Source organism: Oenanthe melanoleuca, chromosome 1, assembly GCF_029582105.1.
Source record: "Oenanthe melanoleuca isolate GR-GAL-2019-014 chromosome 1, OMel1.0, whole genome shotgun sequence".
NCBI lineage: Eukaryota > Metazoa > Chordata > Aves > Passeriformes > Muscicapidae > Oenanthe > Oenanthe melanoleuca.
The window spans coordinates 32651118-32668297 of NC_079333.1; the positions used below are offsets into that span (position 1 = coordinate 32651118).

The 17180-nt window shown below is 38.3% G+C and overlaps 1 protein-coding gene across 4 annotated transcripts in view; it reads left to right on the top strand.

The window, feature by feature from the left end:
• Window positions 1–17180, top strand: part of DLG2 (discs large MAGUK scaffold protein 2) — a 963673-nt gene that overhangs the window by 246097 nt on the left and 700396 nt on the right. The window contains exon 1 of one of the 4 annotated variants that reach the window (XM_056503673.1): window positions 8229–8491. The exons of 2 other annotated variants lie outside the window; for them this stretch is intronic. In XM_056503673.1, coding sequence (XP_056359648.1) covers window positions 8372–8491 — 120 coding nt within the window. In that variant the 5' untranslated portion in view covers window positions 8229–8371. Of the gene's footprint in view, window positions 1–8228; window positions 8492–17180 lie in introns of those variants that run through there. One more of the 4 variants, XM_056503686.1, reaches the window with a different exon arrangement.

Genomic DNA, 17180 nt, shown 5'->3' on the forward strand with positions numbered 1-17180 from the left:
AGTGTTCCCAAGTTCTTCTCTGCAGGGCTTCTCTCAACCTATTAATCCCTGATACTGGTGATTGCCCTGACCCAGGTGTAACATCTTGCACTTGGCCTTGCTTCATCTACATCTTGCTTCATAAGATTTCCATTGGACAGTTCCTCAAGCCCTTCAAGGTCCCTTTTTAAGGTATCCCTTCCCTCTAGCATATCGATTGTACCACTCAGGTTGGTGTCATGTGCAGATTTTCATTGTCACATTTGTTAGGACATTAATAACAATACTGAACTGTGCTGGTGCCAGCATGGGCTCCTGCAGAATATCACTTGGAAATGGTCTCAATTTGGACACTGAGCCATTGTCTGCAACTGGCCATCCAGAGGATGCCTTATCCATCAAATAGCCCATCCATCAAAGCCATATCTTCCTAATTTAGAGACAAAGAAGTGTGTGGGACCCTGTCAAAGACCTTAGTGAAGTCAAGATAAATGATGTCAGTTTCTCTTCCCTTATCCAGCAGCACAGTGATCACTCTATCACTTCATTGTAGAAGGCCAAGAGATAATTTAGGAGTGATTTAAGCATTCTGAAGCTGTTTTGGCTGTCTGGAATCACCTTCCTGCCATTCACATGCTCTGACATAGCTTCCAGGAAGATCTCTTCTATTATCTCACCAAACACAGAGGTGAGGCTGACTGGCTGGTTGTTCCTATGGTCCTGTGTTTCATTCTTTTTGAAAATTGGTGTGATAATTCCCTTTTTCCAGTCACTGGGTACTTTAACTGCTGTGACTTTTCAAATGTGATGCAGAGTGGCCTATCAACAACACCTGCCAATTTTCTCAGGACCTTGGGATTCATCTCACTGACTCCCTTGAAAGGCTGTACATAAAGCTGAAAATAATACAGCTGAAAAAGTTTTCACTTGATGGGTAAAAGAGGAACTGAAGTAGGGAATTAAATAATTGGTAATACAGGAAAAGTCCCACTCAGTCATGAGAAGGGTTTTGCTGAGTTTATTGTTGCTGCTAATATATTTTAAAAGTCTTTGTCTGAGTACTGTGTTTACAGTTTAGATAGTACTAGAAGAAAAAGTATCTAGGTTGACCAGGTGTCTTTAAATGCTAGGAGTCACAGGTTCCAGAGGAGATACAGATGTAACATTCATCACCATTTTACTGGTTTTCACAGAGATAGGTTTCTCAAAAAAAAAAGTTTTTTGCTCCTTCATTATATGACACCTATTTAGAATATTATTTTCCTTTTTTTAAAGAAAAAATAGATTGCTAGATTTAGCATATTATTAGAGTAATTAGGCCTGTTCCAACCTATCTTTTCTTTACTGAGCCTAATAGTTTGCTTTTAACTCATAAAGCTTCTAGAAACATCTTGATTCATCATTCGAAATCAGTAAAACTTAGAAAATTACACTAATTGACTTGTAAATGGTTTCCCTCAATTAATTATCCTTTGCTTTCAAATGCTATGCAGGCTTCAAACTACTTTTCAAGAACCAGCTAAATTTAAACATCTTCTTAAAACAAGGTGTTTATCTCACTGATAAGATTTCTAGTTGAAATTTGTTAATATATTAAGCTAATAACTGTTGTCAATGGCATGAAGAGGAAAAGTTTGATCATGGCTATTGAATATTTATCCATGTGCTCTGTATTGTAAATTCAAACACTTTGCTTGTTTAATGAAAATGCTGTCTACATTTAAAAAAAAAAACTAAAAACCAAAAAAACCCTCAAAAACAAACAAAAAAAACCAACACATGTATTTTCATGAAAATTGGGTTGTTTCCAGTGCTGCAAATTTTTTATCATAATTCTTAACCTAACAATAAGTTCCCTTTAAATAGTTTCATCAATTAAAATCACAGTACAAAGAAAAAAATACTAAGTGTTTTGACACACATGGGCCTTTATCAAGTACAATTAAAAATCCAGTTGTCCTTATACAAGTTTACAGTGAGAGATTTTTTTTTTTTTCCCTACAAAAAGGCTACAGCAATTTCCTCAGTGAAATTGCTGGAGGTTTATTTTTAAGTACTGTAATAAATGCAATTGAACTTTGGAAGTTCATTCCTTCTTCATTCATGCTGTTACCATGGAAATGTGGATTTTATGCTTAAATGAATAAGCTTAGTTCATAAATTATAGTTCATAAATTATAAAAGTAAAATGTTAATTCATAATTGGGGAGCGATGGCAATCATGACAAGATAGGCATCATTTCCCCCAGGTTTCATTTGTCCCCAAGTTTTTCAAACAATTGTGGTAAATTATTTATTTTTTGTGCAGAAAACAAGCATAGGCTTCTAATCATTTAAAGGGTTCCAATAATTTAAGTTTTTGTCATGTGTTGAGTTGATGTTGTTTAGTCTGGAGAAAAGGAGGCTGAGAAGGGATCTTATCTCTCTTTACAATACCTGAAAAGAGATTGTAGTGTGGTGGGGTCAGTTTAGCTTGGATAATAGGGATAATTTCTTCACTGAGAGGGTTTTCAAGCATTGGAACAGGCTGCCCAGGAAAGTGGTGGAATCACCATCCCTCCAAGTGTTCCACATGCACATGGATGTTCCACTCTAAGAACGTGGTTTAGTGGTGGACATGGTGGTGGTGCTGCACTGGTGGCTGGACTTGATTATTCTAGAGGTCTTTTCTAACCTTAGCAATTCTATGATTCTGTGATTTCCATATTAAGAATAAAGGATCAACTGAAGCAAAGGCTGTATTCTGTTCATGAGAGACTTCTAAGTTGGACAATTATTTGCCAAGAGCCCTCTATGTGTGGTTATTCTTCCTGCAGCAAGAAAAACAGCCTAGAAAATCTCCTAGTGTTCCAAATTGCCATGGCCTTTAATATGACTGAATGGAAATGCCTTTTTGGAGGAGTTATCATGGGAATTCAGGTCAAGGAGAAAGGCAGGTTTTCTCTCACAGTAACAAAATGAAACACATATTGTGGAGACATGTTAGTAATCAATTTGAGTGAAATCCAGGAAACTCAGCTGGGGATCTTCAGAGTCAAAAAAGTCTTTGCAGCCTGGGTGTCTCAATTGAGGCGTTAAAGGGGTTGTGTCATCTCAATCAGTTGTGTAGAATGAGGTGTAAAATAAACTTGATCCGTGGATTATGGGTACAGGAGTGTAAAAATGAGATTTTGAGTAACTTGAAGCTTAATCCAATTCCTTCTTTCTGAACTTCTATTCCTTGTTTCTCATTATTTTGTTTTGGGATCATCAGGAACAGTGAGGAAACCTGTCCTGAAAAATTCAGAGTCATAGAAAAGACTCACAGGATGAGGCCATTCTTCACTAATTTTTTATTTATCATTTGACCTTTATTTATTTATTCTTTAAATTTTCTTATTATAAATGGCTTTATGACTGAAATTACAAAATACTAACTGCAAAGTGTGGTTTATGAAATATGTATAAATTTTAATATTGAGAAGGAATTATTTTTTAAGTAAATTATACGTTTTTGTTATATATCTGATCAAAACCTTCCTCAATGCAATCACATAAGACAGAAAGCAATGAGCTGGGACTTTTTGAGGAACAGTATTACATGCTCAAAAATCAAACAAATGTATTAAGAAGATTGTACAGGAAAAAGGGAACAGAAAATTTTCGGGGAAATCTGTGGCTTAAGTTAAATCAGCCCAGGGCAAAGTCTTTGGTGTTTACTGGTCTGGAAGTGAGGAAGAATTTTTGACACAGCAACTTATGCATCAGAATGCCAGGATATCAGAGAGCTGTTTGCAGTACTGGAGATGAGAGTTTGTAAATAATATATTCAGCCTTTTTCTTTCTCTTTGTGAAAACTGTAAGATATTCTGAGTTCAAGCTGCTGATGGAGTTCCTCTGTCTGTTATGTTTTACTAGGCTTTGCTGCAGTGGACAGCCTAAGAAAGACTTCTTTCCAAGTGGAGGTTTCTTCCCTATTCTTCTTTCTGCAGTTGTTTCCAGATGCCCCATAGATTCAATCCACTGTTTCTAGTCAATATTTGCCATCTGGAAACTGTAGGCTCTACAGCACCCCAGACCTGCAGTCCATATCAACAATTCCTTCAATATCCCACCCCTCAATGTGGATATCAGTGTAAGGAACTTCTTGCAGATGTGGAAAATAACATTTTTATGACAGTTTAGTCATAGGGGAAAGAGTAAAATCATTTCAATTTAGAGCTCCTTTGCTGAAATCAGAGTTATTTAGGCAATGCAGGACTAGGGTGCTATATTGACTGCATCACTGAAGTGTGCAAAGAGAGGAAGTGATGGAGCATGACTGCAGCTAGAGTGCCATGGCTGCACAAGCCAGTAAAATCTTCTGCAAAAAGAGGGAGAATTACACCCCTGGCTACTCAAAGTCAGTGATGCAGATTGTCACTGTTGATACTAATAAACATTGCATGGTCTACAAACAGCCTTGGAAGCCTCCTCCATTGTGCCAAATTTCCTCTAGACATCCACTCTTTCCTCTTTTGGAGGACAGGAATGTCATTTCTCCCTCCATCCACTCAGAAAGCAATGCACCCTCTTCTTCAGACCTTTCCCCCTCTAATTTCTCTTTTTTCATAGTTAATCTTTGCTTTCTTTGTGATCATCACAGGGTGATCACAAAATCTATCTCATTGCAGTAAGTCTTTTTAAAACCAACTTATAATATTTACCCACAAATGTCCTACTTAAGTGAGGTGAGGCACATAATGCAAATCCTGGAGAGTGTTGGGTTTTTTTACTGCATTTTTACCTATTGTTTTTATTGGTACTCTCTTTTAAAACACTACCCTTGCCACCATGTCTGGAAAAAACAAACAGCCCAAACTTGAAAATGCTTAGGTGTCTGAGGCAGAAAAATGTTATTCCACAGTATGGTACCAGTGTTACCCCAGAGAAGTGGTGGATGCTCCATCCCTGGCAATGTTCATGGCTAGGTGAGATGGGGTTCTGGGCAACCTGGTCCAGTGGGTGGCATCCCTGCCCTGGCAGGAGGTTGGATCTAGATGATCTTTAAGACCCCTTCCAACTCAAAGCATTCTGTGATTCTGTGGTTCTGCCAGCCCTGTGCTAGTGTAGTGCCATGGCACTGTGGGGCTCCTTGGGCACAGCTTCAGGACACAACATCCACAGGGCATTCCCACTACTGGTACTACTGCTATCACTGCTATCACTGCCATCCCTGCTTCTAGCTCCTGGTGCATCCTGGGCAGTGATGGATGCTGCAAAGGGCTGTGCCCTCTTGCTGCTCTGAAGCAGACTGGCCTCAGGCCCTCCTGAGATCAAAGTCTTCCAAGGCAGCATGTTCCCTCTGCTCTCTTTGAACCTCTGCAGACAACCAGGGTTTTCTTCTTAGTGCACCCTTCTGAAGCCATGGGAACAAAGAGTAACAATGGAATTTCACGGCTCCAGATAGTGACTCCAGTTTTTGTTTTCTAACAATACTCAGGTCACCAGTTGTGTGTCTTTTTAAAGAGGGTCTGTAGTGTGACTCCTTTGGACTACTGTCTCTCTACTGGTTTTATTCTTAACCTATTTTTTTAATGGAATAACTTCCTTCTTCTCTAGGGTTTTTCCCTATTGTCACGTGTTTAAAGAGGCCCTAGGTACTTCAAACGTCCTGCTATTTTTGGCATGTCTGGATGACTCGGGCAGAGCTTTTTTCCCACTCATTTTTAATGACTCTGCATCTTTAACTGTAAATCTCACCAATATGTGATGCTTTTGAGTAGCTGTTAAGTCATCATAAAATACTGTATGTCCTTGATGACAATACTTTCTTTAGCAATTAGGCTGCTGTGGTAAGAAATATCTTGGCAGGGGTGAACAAGCCCTGCTTATGTAGATTACCTGAAGTAGCCCCTGTTAAATGTTTTGGGTTGGTCTGCTAGCATAGTAATACCTTGTTGGCTGCTACAGAGATCTCAATTGTCTGCAAATTTTCGCATGCCCCACAGTTACTACAGGAGGCACCTACCATATGCATGGGGGTCAGTCAGTAATTTCCTAGATAATTTTTCCTCTTAGATGCTCAGGAATCACGGGAGTGTTTTTTGAGTGGAGACTTTGGAACTGCATTACTTCTTGTTTTTTTTTTTTTTTTTTTTTTTTTTTAAATGAGTCTGAAGTTTTATATCCAGGTAATCACTCAGAAATTGTATCATTATTCAGCCTTGCTTTCTTTTCGTGAGATTTTCCCCATGTTGGGTTTGTTTGCCTAAACCCAAAATCATTGCCTTTTTTAGGATTGAGAAAAAAGAAAGTTGTTTCAAAGACTTTGCTGACTGAAACCTTGTGCAATTCCTTTGGCAGAAAGAAAGCTTGAATTTGATTTTCATATGCAGCTAGATGCTTGCCTGAACCTTGCCTTATTTCTCAGGATTGTACATCTTTTCATCTTTGCTGTTTGAATTGCATTTTTCTGTGGATTAGAATTCCCCAAGATCTGTGATATTTTTTTCAATGACTAAGATACTTAATTTTAATTTTTAGTGTACTGTACTGCAAAATAAACCATGATTCTTTTCACTTTCTATTCCCTTGAAGAGTGACAAAAAAAATGTCTCAATTAATTCTCCCATGCTTTTGCTGAGCAACACTTTACTATATTTTAGCTTACTTGATGGATATTGCTGTAGCCAAAGTCTGAACCACCATAAGTTTGGGATACTCCAGCTTTTTGAACTATGACATCTAGACCCCAGTTTCATTATTAACAAAAATCTCGGAATTAGATTTAAAACCGGGGTTGATCTCTTTTGTTGTGGAAGTCATTGTTTGTGCCAAAGAAGGCTGTGATTACTAATTACTTAATTTCTATGACAGATGGAGCTGGGGATCAAATTAAGTAGCTGTCTTAGGCTACGTTACAGAGCAATATCTAGCTTTAAACACGACTGCCTTTTTTGTTCCTAAAAAAAGGCACAAACAATGACAAGCTAAAAATAGCTGTTCTCTTGGAGTTGACGACAGTTTCTGAGAGCTTCTCTTTAGGAAGATGTTGGAAAAAACCCTGCTGTCTTCTCTCCTCCCCCTTATTCTTCCTTAAATGCACACCCTTCTGTTTAAGCTTGTTCACCCCATTGCACACAGAAAGATACCCACTGATTTGGTTAGGACTTCAGTGTTTCTGAAGGTTTCCAAGTGGGTTTACATAAAACATTTAAAGAAATCCAAAAGTCACTGCAGATATTTCTATTAAGTTATGCTTATCCTACGCAAATTGCTCTGTGCTGGTAGGGAAGGAGGTAGTAAAGCTTCTTTCACTCTTTGCCTCCCACAGTATCTGCTGCAGTGGAAAAAAAAAAAAAAAAAAGCCTCTTTTCTGGTTTTATTCCCGGAGATTACTTCATAATTCAGTACTGATATCAGTGGTTTCCGGTGCTGTATGCAGAGTTGAGTCTTTTGACTTTGTGTCCCTGCAGCCCAGTAAACAATCAGTTAATTCACAGCACCCCAGCGGTTGACAGGAGTGAGAGAAGTGGTTTGATTTTATTTTTGTGCTTGTGAATTAAGGCTTTGCCTTCTGGCTAGGTTCTGAGTTCCCTCCTTCTGGAAGATATTGGAGCATTTTGAATTCAGAATATGTAGTTACAAATGTGAGGGCACAGACCTCTTCCAGTATTTTTCTGCTTTCATTTTAATTTTTCTTTGTGTTTCTAATCCGAAGCAAGCGAGAGAACAGTTTGAAAGCAGTGTCCAGTGCCTGAGCCAGGAGCACAATGCAGTTCAGGATATTTAGAGCTAGTCCGCTGCATTTTTATTAAATGAGAGGGAAGGAGTAGGTGGGACTTTTTATTTAAAAATAGATTAGCACAGGGAACTGAACTTGCATTTGAGGAAACGTTAATAAGCCAGCCAGCCATTGTCCTTAATCAGAGACTGTATTTGTAAGTAGAACATGTTGAATCTGTCATGATTGATGACGTTGTCTTTGTTAAAAGGGATGCTGCTTCTTTAACAAGAGCAGACAGAAGCAGTGCAGAATCTACTGTAAATTTGAGACTTGGAAGAGAAAAACCTTTCTTCATTTTTCTGTGTATAACGTTGGTAAAATACTGAATAGGAAAGCATCAAAGCCAGGGGGAAATACAAGTAACTCACTGCGTATGTTTTAATTCCTCACCTTTCCCCCCTGGCTGAGTTCCCCCTCCTTTTCCCCCCCGAATTTAAAATGCTGGAAGGAAAAGCAACTGAGGTCCAAGTTTCAGATGCTGAATTCTCTGCTAATTGAAATTACTGAGCATATTTCTATATATAGTCGCTGAAGAGATATGTAGCTTTCACTCAGTGCCTTCAAGACATATCTTTTTGTAGTCAGAAAAAGAGAGATCAATGCATTTTCAAACTGACAGAGGGAACGGATGCTCCTTAGTAGCACATGCTCGGGATCGTGTGTGTACCGTTTGTGCAGAGCAGAGACGCTGAATACTGGTCCATATGCTCCTTGTTTACTGCAATGTTTTTTGCATGTTACTGTGCACTCCGGACTAATGTGAAGGTAAGAGGGGACGAGACAACAATTTGGCAGGAATGTACATGTAAAACCAGCTGCAGAAAATGTCTACCTTGTGTTGCTGAGTACTTTGGAATTGCTGGCTGAACAGGCATATTATTACAGGTGGTTGTGGAGGCTTTGTTTTATCGTTGTCTGTGTGGCTAAAGCATAGAAGCATGTTTGAATTTTGCAGTTTAGCGACCTTCAGTTTTTAACTGCTTGCAGCTCAGGTTCTGGGCTTGTGTGGTCTGATAAACATGTTTTGCTACTGTCCAGGTAGGCCAGAGACAAGATGCCAAAGGCTGTTTGTGCAAGGTTACATAGCTTTATACAGGATAAGAATTCCTATAGTCGGGTCCCCCATGCATCCTTCCAGGGATGCTGCTTGCATGCTGTCTTGTTGATTACTTGTCTGAGAGCCGGGAGTCTTGCTGCTGCTATCCGGGTTGGTTTTTGTGCAGATTTGTTTCTAACTTAAACCAAAATGCCTAAAAAAAAAAAAAAAAAAAATTATAAGCAATGTCATAAGAAATAAAGAAAGGATTATTACTGCAAAATGCTACAGGAAAATGCCAGTTGGCTGCACTGGTCTCACAGTAACTATTAAGCAGTGTTTGTCACTAATGTCAACATTTGCTTGCTCTGTTAATTAGAGTCAGAACTTCAATATAAGTTGCTGGATATATTACCTTCTCTGCAAGTAGGACAATATTAGCAGACAGGTTCACTGGCATTGAATCGAGCTCTCAGCCAAGCTGTGGGCCAGCTGTGGGAATCCAGTTGCATAATTTAAATGAATTACAGTCCTTAGCCAACATATTGGTGAGGCACTTCTGGCATTCTGGGTTTTTCAAGTTCGAATGAGTGTGTCTGTCTGGGAAGAAAAGTGCTGGCAAATGATGGATAATAATAGTTAGAACAGTTTTACCTGTAGAAGTAATTGCAAAGGATTTTTTGCTTGCAAACTGCTTTAAGCATGCCTCTGAATTAAAGTGAGTTTTCTGTATTTGCACTTGATTTGGTAATAATGGACTTCATATTTATTTGTTAGGTCAAAATGTTGGTTGTCATTTGGTTTAAAAAGTATTTTGCATTAAAAGTTCACATTCTAAAAGCCTGCTCCTATGTTTTTGCTCAAAGTCTGTACTGTTGTTTGCTGTAATAAATTGCTAAGCTTTCACATTTTATTACTTTCTAATCAACTTTTGCAATTATAATCCACTTCTAAGGAGGAATTCTTTAAATCTGTGGATAACAAGCCAAAAAATACAAGTTAAAACCTTTAATGCCATTCTGTGTTCTTAAATACATACATTATCCTTTCCTTATGCTTTCCTATAATGTTTTTGGCAGGTTAGTAAATTTTATCTGTTTTATATTTCCTGTGATATATGCAGTAAATTGTCAATATAGAAATAATTTGAGACCAACCATTCTGTGTTGCTCATTTTGTCCCTCAGCCTGCAGTACTGTACTGAAGATCCTCTGTAAAAGTGGGGTTGTTGTTGAGATATGATTTCTCAGTTTAAGTAAGAATAGGTACAGGGGAAATTTCAAGGACTATTTTTACTGTAATTTCCAAGGGATACCTTGTCAATAAGTACCTCAGCAACTGTTATAAGTCTCATGGGTTTAACTTTTGAAATGTCTTTGTTTCCATTCATAGACACAGAAAAAAGTGAGAGATTTGTACAAGTCTGGCAATTGTTTGGACAAGATAGTTTTAATTTCTTGGAACTTCTTCAGCTGTTCAGTGTTTCTGAAACTATTGTTTATTATACAGTATCTGCTATTTACATGATATTATTCTGAGGATGTTACCTCCAGATGTTTTACTTTCAGCAAACTCATCCACTTTCAATGTATACTTTGATCATCTACTTTCCAAACTCTGCATTAGGCTATGATAATGTAAAACAGCACAAACTTTGCCAATCCCCCCCAGGAACTGCTCAAGTACAGCACCAGCATTTGCACCTTCAGTAATTCCCATTTTCTTTTTCTGACATTGAAGTTTGCTTAATGAATAGGAGTTCACTGAAAGGAGCTCCCTATGCCTGGTCATTGTACAATATGTTATATAGTGTTTATGAAGAACTCTGTTGCTTTTAACTTGGTTGGCACTAACATAAGCCACAGCTCAATGGGTGGCCAAAAGAAATTAAATACATTATAAAACATCTGTTTTGCATTTTGCATTTTCCCCCTTTATGGGTGGAAAAATCCTAGTGGTGCTCAAATATTTTAGTCTTTAAGTCATAAGATAGAATAAAACTATAAGTACAGGCTGTAACAGGAAATAGATTTGCTTGGCCTGGAAAAAGAAAAAGGAAAGCAATTGGGTCTGTTTCTGATGGCAGCTGTACATTATGGCTTTAGAGAAAGCAGATTTTATAAGTTCAAGGTAGGACTCTCACTTCTTGATTGCCAGTCTGTATGAGACTACCCATATGAACTTTGCTGGCATGTGCAGACCTATCAAAAGAAAGAGAGGTCTGCTCCACATATTCTTAATCAAAGCCTATTTTTACACCAGACTTAGGAGCAGTACTGACTTTGAACATGTACCTGCCTCATTTCTTCCTGCCTGGGCACTGGGTAAAATAGGCAAAAAGATGTCTGAGAAGTTATGAGATAAATATCTTTGTCTATCAGAGTTTGTCTGGACCTACATTTGAAATTATTAAAAAAAAAAAAAAAAAAAAAAAAAAAGGAAAAATAACTATTGCTTACTGTCTATTTACCACATACATTGTTATTAAAATTCTACATTTTGGATCAATCTCTTCCTTGCCTTCCCATGTATGCACAATTTTTTACCTCAGTGGAAGAAACCAAAAATGAGCAGAGAAGTCAGGGAATTAAAATCTAAAAGCATAGCCTCCAAAATCAGAAGTGTTCTTGTCAAAATGTGCAGTGTGACTGAAAAAGTGAACTCCTGCTATATGCAGTAGTTAAATATATTGTTGTATTTTCAGCATGAGTAAATCTTGGTCTGACTATGTCAGGGGGCTGCCTGGTGTCAGGTGTTTGGTGTTTTAATTGTGTCCACTGAAAATACTTCATTCATATGCAAGAAATTTTTAGAGGTTGCCATTAAAACCTTTCTCTTCTTGGTTTAGGCAAGTATTTTAAATTCCCTCACTATTAGCAATATTTCTTGTAAAACTATGGCTAACACTGCAAATATTTAGGTCCCATAGTCTGACCTAAGCTTTAAAAACTTTTATGGATTGTGTCTGGCTTTTCTTAAAAGTTAGGAGGCGTTTTGCCTTCCCCTGGCCTTGATCAACTCTCTGTGTAGTTCTGACAGATTTTTCTGTGAATCTGGGCTGCTATTTTTGGCTGACAGTTTGAGGGTCTTACTGGAGGCACAGCTGGTGCTTCTGGGAATTTGGGTAGCAGAGCTGAAGTCTTCCATTTGTACTTTAGCACAGAGCTAGATCTGAGTGTTGGGCTCTCTCACCTTGAAACATCTCCTCAGCAGCAGCCAGCACTGGCTTTGGGGTCCTCAGAGCTTCATGTAAAGAGTGTTGTGAATTCAGATCCAGACTCTTTGAAGTGCCAAAGGCTTCCCAGGAGGTTCAGAGTTACTTCAGCAGGAGTTTAAGGCACACTTGGCACCTCACAGAACTGAGCTCCTGCCTGAACACTGGGTTAACTAAGAGCTTTTTTCCTTATGGCTGCTAACTGTGGGCTACCTATGTTTTCTAAAACTATGGAGCTAAAACATTATGCCTGTGTCAAACCATGATGTGATTTATGACTGAAGTGTTGACCTATGCATTGTCACTTTTTGAGGATCTCAGATGATGGAGAGGACCTGGTGTGGTAGGAATGGAGTATGGGCTCATGGAGGGTGTTGGGAGCTGGAATCCTTTAATCACTTTATCTTTCTGTGTTCATTCTCTTTTTCCACCTGCATTGCAAAAATATAAATAATTATTTTAATAGAAACTTCCAATTTCAACCTAAGTTAAGGACTAACAGTAAAGGCAGAGGAATCAGAATAACAAGTAGCAAAATGCTTCACTGTCCAAAGCTATAAAACATCACAAATGGCAACTGAACTTCTGACTTCTGTCTACATTTTTGCACACAGCTGTAATTCCTCCTCTCTGCCAATCTATATTAATGATATAATAGTATAATTAAGTTGTATATATCCCATATTTTGCCATCTGTATCAAGATTTGTTTTGGTCTTCCAAAGGAAAAGAGCTTATGCCTCTTTCAGACTTGGGCGTGTATTGCCAAAAATGTGTCCTGCTGTGCTCTTATGGTGTTCTTTGCAAAGGGGGGCTGAAGTGAAAAAGGACTTCAAGCTCTCACAGACTTGCAAACATGATCCTTGGTTTCTTATGCATATTTTCCTCCTTTAAATGTTCAATCATGCACCATCATCTAGCACTTCTCCATGAAGTGAGGAACAGTTCAAAAGCCACAGAAATGGCTTTGATGTAGCACTTTTAAAGGAGAAAGCAGGAAAGATTGGTTTCTCACTTTTCCTAATGTAATTAACAATTGACTCATGAGCAACTTTTATTTGAGTTTACTCCTTTTTGTAGTTCTGATTATGTCTGACAGTCTGACTTACTTTACACATAACTGCAGAGACATAACTGCAAGTGGCAGGTCAAAGTACAGTTCCTCTGCTACCTTAGGATACCAGGGCAAAATGTGGGTTAGTACTAGAAAGCAAACAAAGCTGGTGTGGAATTTCCACCCTGAGAGGTTTGAGGATAAGGAAAAGGGTAATACTGTGTAGGTTGTGACTATCTAGTTGCATTTCTGTAATATATCTTTTCATCTGCTCATAAAATATTTGCCTAATATTTGCCTAAAGCAAGACCTTGAACTTTTTAAGGGATTTGTGCAACACCTGTGGGATCTAGCCTCAAGAGCTACAGTCAGCAGAGCTGTTTGTATTGTTGTCATCCTCTTGCTAGATAAAGATGGAATTTTAGGGAAGTCATATCTCATTGCAAAAAAAAAAAAAGGATTTAGTGATTTCTTGGACCAACTTCTACAGAGAAAGGTCTGTCAAAGTTATGTCATAACAACACAGCATTTCTTTCTTTTGGTAGCTTGCAGTACTACCTGTGCTTATGATTCATAGAAAGGTAAAGTTCTAATTCATGGCCCAGTTTTTGCAGTCACACCAGTGACATCAGCAGGAATTCATCAGGAAATCTGAATCCAGTCTCATACTGTTCAAACAATAGTTCTCTCTTAAGTAAGAAGTACATTGTTTGAATCTTGAAGATTAATTTTTCTACTTTTATAGTCAAACTTGGGAAGGTTTGTAAGCATTTGTAATACCTAAGCATGTACTTTGTCACTCCTCTCAGCTTCAAGTGCTGATTTACAGTAGATGACCACAACAAGTTATGAATGAAAGAGGTAATTAGGCTAGATTAATAACACAGCAGCAGCTCTGGTTTTCTAGATACGATAAGACTGGGACTATATTTAACCCATAGACTAAAATAATATTCCCTTAAAGGCCATTACAAATGTGTGAATAGGTACAGAGATGCTAAAATGACAACACAGTGTAAGGAATTAATTCTGCTACTAAGAATTCTTTATGAACTCTAAGCAAATATGAATATTTTGCTGTGGGGTTAAGGGGCACTCATCTAAACATAGAAGAGTTAGTCACAAAAATAGTGGCTGGAAAGTGTAGAAGTAGCCAGGCACTGATTTATTAATTCAGACACTTCTGGATAGATATTACTGAGAAAAATATTGCAGTTCTATTTTGTGTCTCCCATTTTCATGTGGACTCATTAGAGATTATCTAATGAGCTGTTCCTATCAGAGATATATAATTGGCCTTTTTTTTTAAAGAGGAGAATTAGAAAAGATCTAGGACTGCAAATGTATTTAAATTTATTGGATTTTAAATATGTGCAAGGAACTAGAATATAATATCATGTGTATATGTGACAATTTTATGTTTACATAAAAATGATGAAGAGTTAAATCCTCTACCATTGAATCACTGCTGATAGGTTTGCCCTATGTGCTTAAGATGCCAGTGTTTGTGTGATTTATATGAGATTACACAGAAATTAGAACAGCAATTCTGAATGCAATGCTGCCCACAAAATGTAGTGATTCCAGGCAAAAGTATGAGGGCTGTTTTGTTTTGTTTTGGGAAACTCTCTGGCTCCTATTACCTGGATGGGGGAAGTGCAGAGATCATTAATCAGTGACGGATTTGACACATGGATGAATGGATGGATGGATGGATGGATGGATGGATGGATGGATGGATGGATGGATGGATGGAGTTGACAGAAGCTTGCCAAAATTAAAGGCTGCCCAGAGATCTCTCCTGGTTGTCTTCTACCTAAATTCACTTCCAACTTTATCTGTTTTCCCTGTCCCATTTGTTGGCACTAGGTTGGAATAAAGAAAGTGTGTGGTTGAGTGGCAGGTTGTGTTTTCCAGGGTGGCCTTCATAGGTGTGTCCTCTCTTAATGCTGCTGCTGCTGTCTGTATATGTACATTTTTGTCACACTGAGATGTTTTGGTCTCATGTTTTTGGTATGGGATGAATGCATGAAATGCTTGGATCTGTTTTCAGAAGGGGAAGCATCCATTCCTTTCCTTCTGTCATATCCTTATACACAGTTGGAGAGACACAGAAAGTGTCTTCTGCAAGTGAAGAGCCAAAAGAAGATTTCAAAAGGAGAATTGATTTTTTTTTTTTTTCCTCTTACGGATTCACACAAAAGAAATTAACTCTGGAACACATTCAGCACAGATAGTCTGCATTCCACCTGTGTTTACATGTCAAAATAATGTGACAGCTGCAGATTAATGGCTAATACAGAAGTTACAAAATGAAAAATTCTTATTTTTAAAGGCATGGCCATCACTGTTTTCTCAGATGAGGAGGAAGAAGTGGCTGATTTTTCCCTTTGCTACTCCAGACAGATCTAAGTGTTTGAAATAGTGCAAATTCTCCTGATAACTGAGTAGCTTCCAGACTTTTTCCAGTAAGACAAGTAACCCAAAATCTGAATCTCATAAAGCAATTTTTTTTTTTTTTATGTCTCATGCTCACCAAAGAAGCAAACTTCTCAAATTTCAAACTGCAGAGAAGTAGTTAGAAAGGCTTTTCCTGCCTTTGATAGCACAGAGGTTCATGAAAACTTTTGAAAAGGAAGATTAACTGGAGGAGTAAAATTCAGAAAAGCATTTTTATCTGAGTTACAGGACAGATGAGAAATATTGTAGATACATCACATGTATTTGCAGATATTTTGGACAGGATTTTCAGCCTGCTCAGATTTGTTTCCAAAACTTCAGTTTTCATTTGCAAACAACATCAATGGCCAAGTTTTCAAGTTGGGCAGAGCAATCACAGCCACTCTAGTTTGTCAGAGCACACTGTATACCTAACATACACTGTTGGAGGAAGGATCCATCTCTTGACACCTGCCCATCCTTTTGGAAAGGCATCCTGTTTCTGTTGAATAATTTCTGATGATCAGAACCTCTCACACTTTTACACATGTATGATTCCAGGGGTTAATGAGTCTTTTGGAGGCACATGCCATATTTCTAATCTGAATTAATCTAGTCTCAGATTCCAGCTTTGAGTGTCTTCCAGTTTCTGTCTGAGGGGCTCACTGCAGAGGGCTGTGCCTGCCAGTGGCTCTGGGCCACAGTGAAGACACCATCTAATCATCTCTTTGATTAAGTAAAGACACTGAGCTCCTGGCATCTCTTACTGCAAGGCAGGATTGTCAGAGCTCTCATCTGTCCCATGACCAGGCTCTGAGCTCTCCCTGCTTCACAGCAGGAATGCTGAGCTGTGCCTGCTGCAGCTGATGGAGCCTCAGAGCACTGCAGCCCTGTGCACAAGTAATAAATGTCCTGGCCCCACAGAAGTTACCATGTGCATGTCCAGGGGATGCTGGCTCCTTCAGCTGCCCCACAGCTGGCAGCATTGCCATCTGCTCTGCACCAGACCTCGCTGGAAAGTGCTGTAAGGAAGAGTTGCTTTGTTCCCAGAGTAAGGGCTTTATTGCTGTCTGTGTTAAAAATTGCATTGACCTGTATCAGTGACCTGTCTTCAGTACCATTTAACACAGTACCTCCTTTCTGTCACTGCTAAAACTGGACAGTAGTAAGTGACTGAGTTTTTTCCCAGCCTGGTCAGCATTTGAAAAGCATAGGGCCAGGATCAGTCCCTGAGGATCCCACCAAACACAGGTGATCAACTCTCCCATTTCTAGTTAAATCCTTTCAATTAGATACTTTTTAATCCATTTAATGTGTACCATTTTATTTTTTTTATTAATAAAATGCCATGATGTGCTGGGTTAAATGATTTACAGAAGCCTAAGCATATTATACCAATATTTTAACCAGTGCCAGTCAAATTTATAATCTTATATGAAAAAAAGATAGGATTATATTTACCTTGAAAGTATCTGTTTTCCATTGATTTGGCATTATGTGTATTTCTGTTCTTCATAAGTTGATATCTATTTTACCAGCAGCTCCATGCTAAGTGCTTGGCTAATTAGCCATGACTAGCACAGTAGAAATTCCTAGAAATGAATCTCTTTAAACCTTGTTTAAGTTCCTATTTAGAAATCTATCTCTAGTTAAATACTAAAAAAAAGACAGGAAGTATTGAAGGGTCAGACTTCTCAAAAAACAGGGATCTC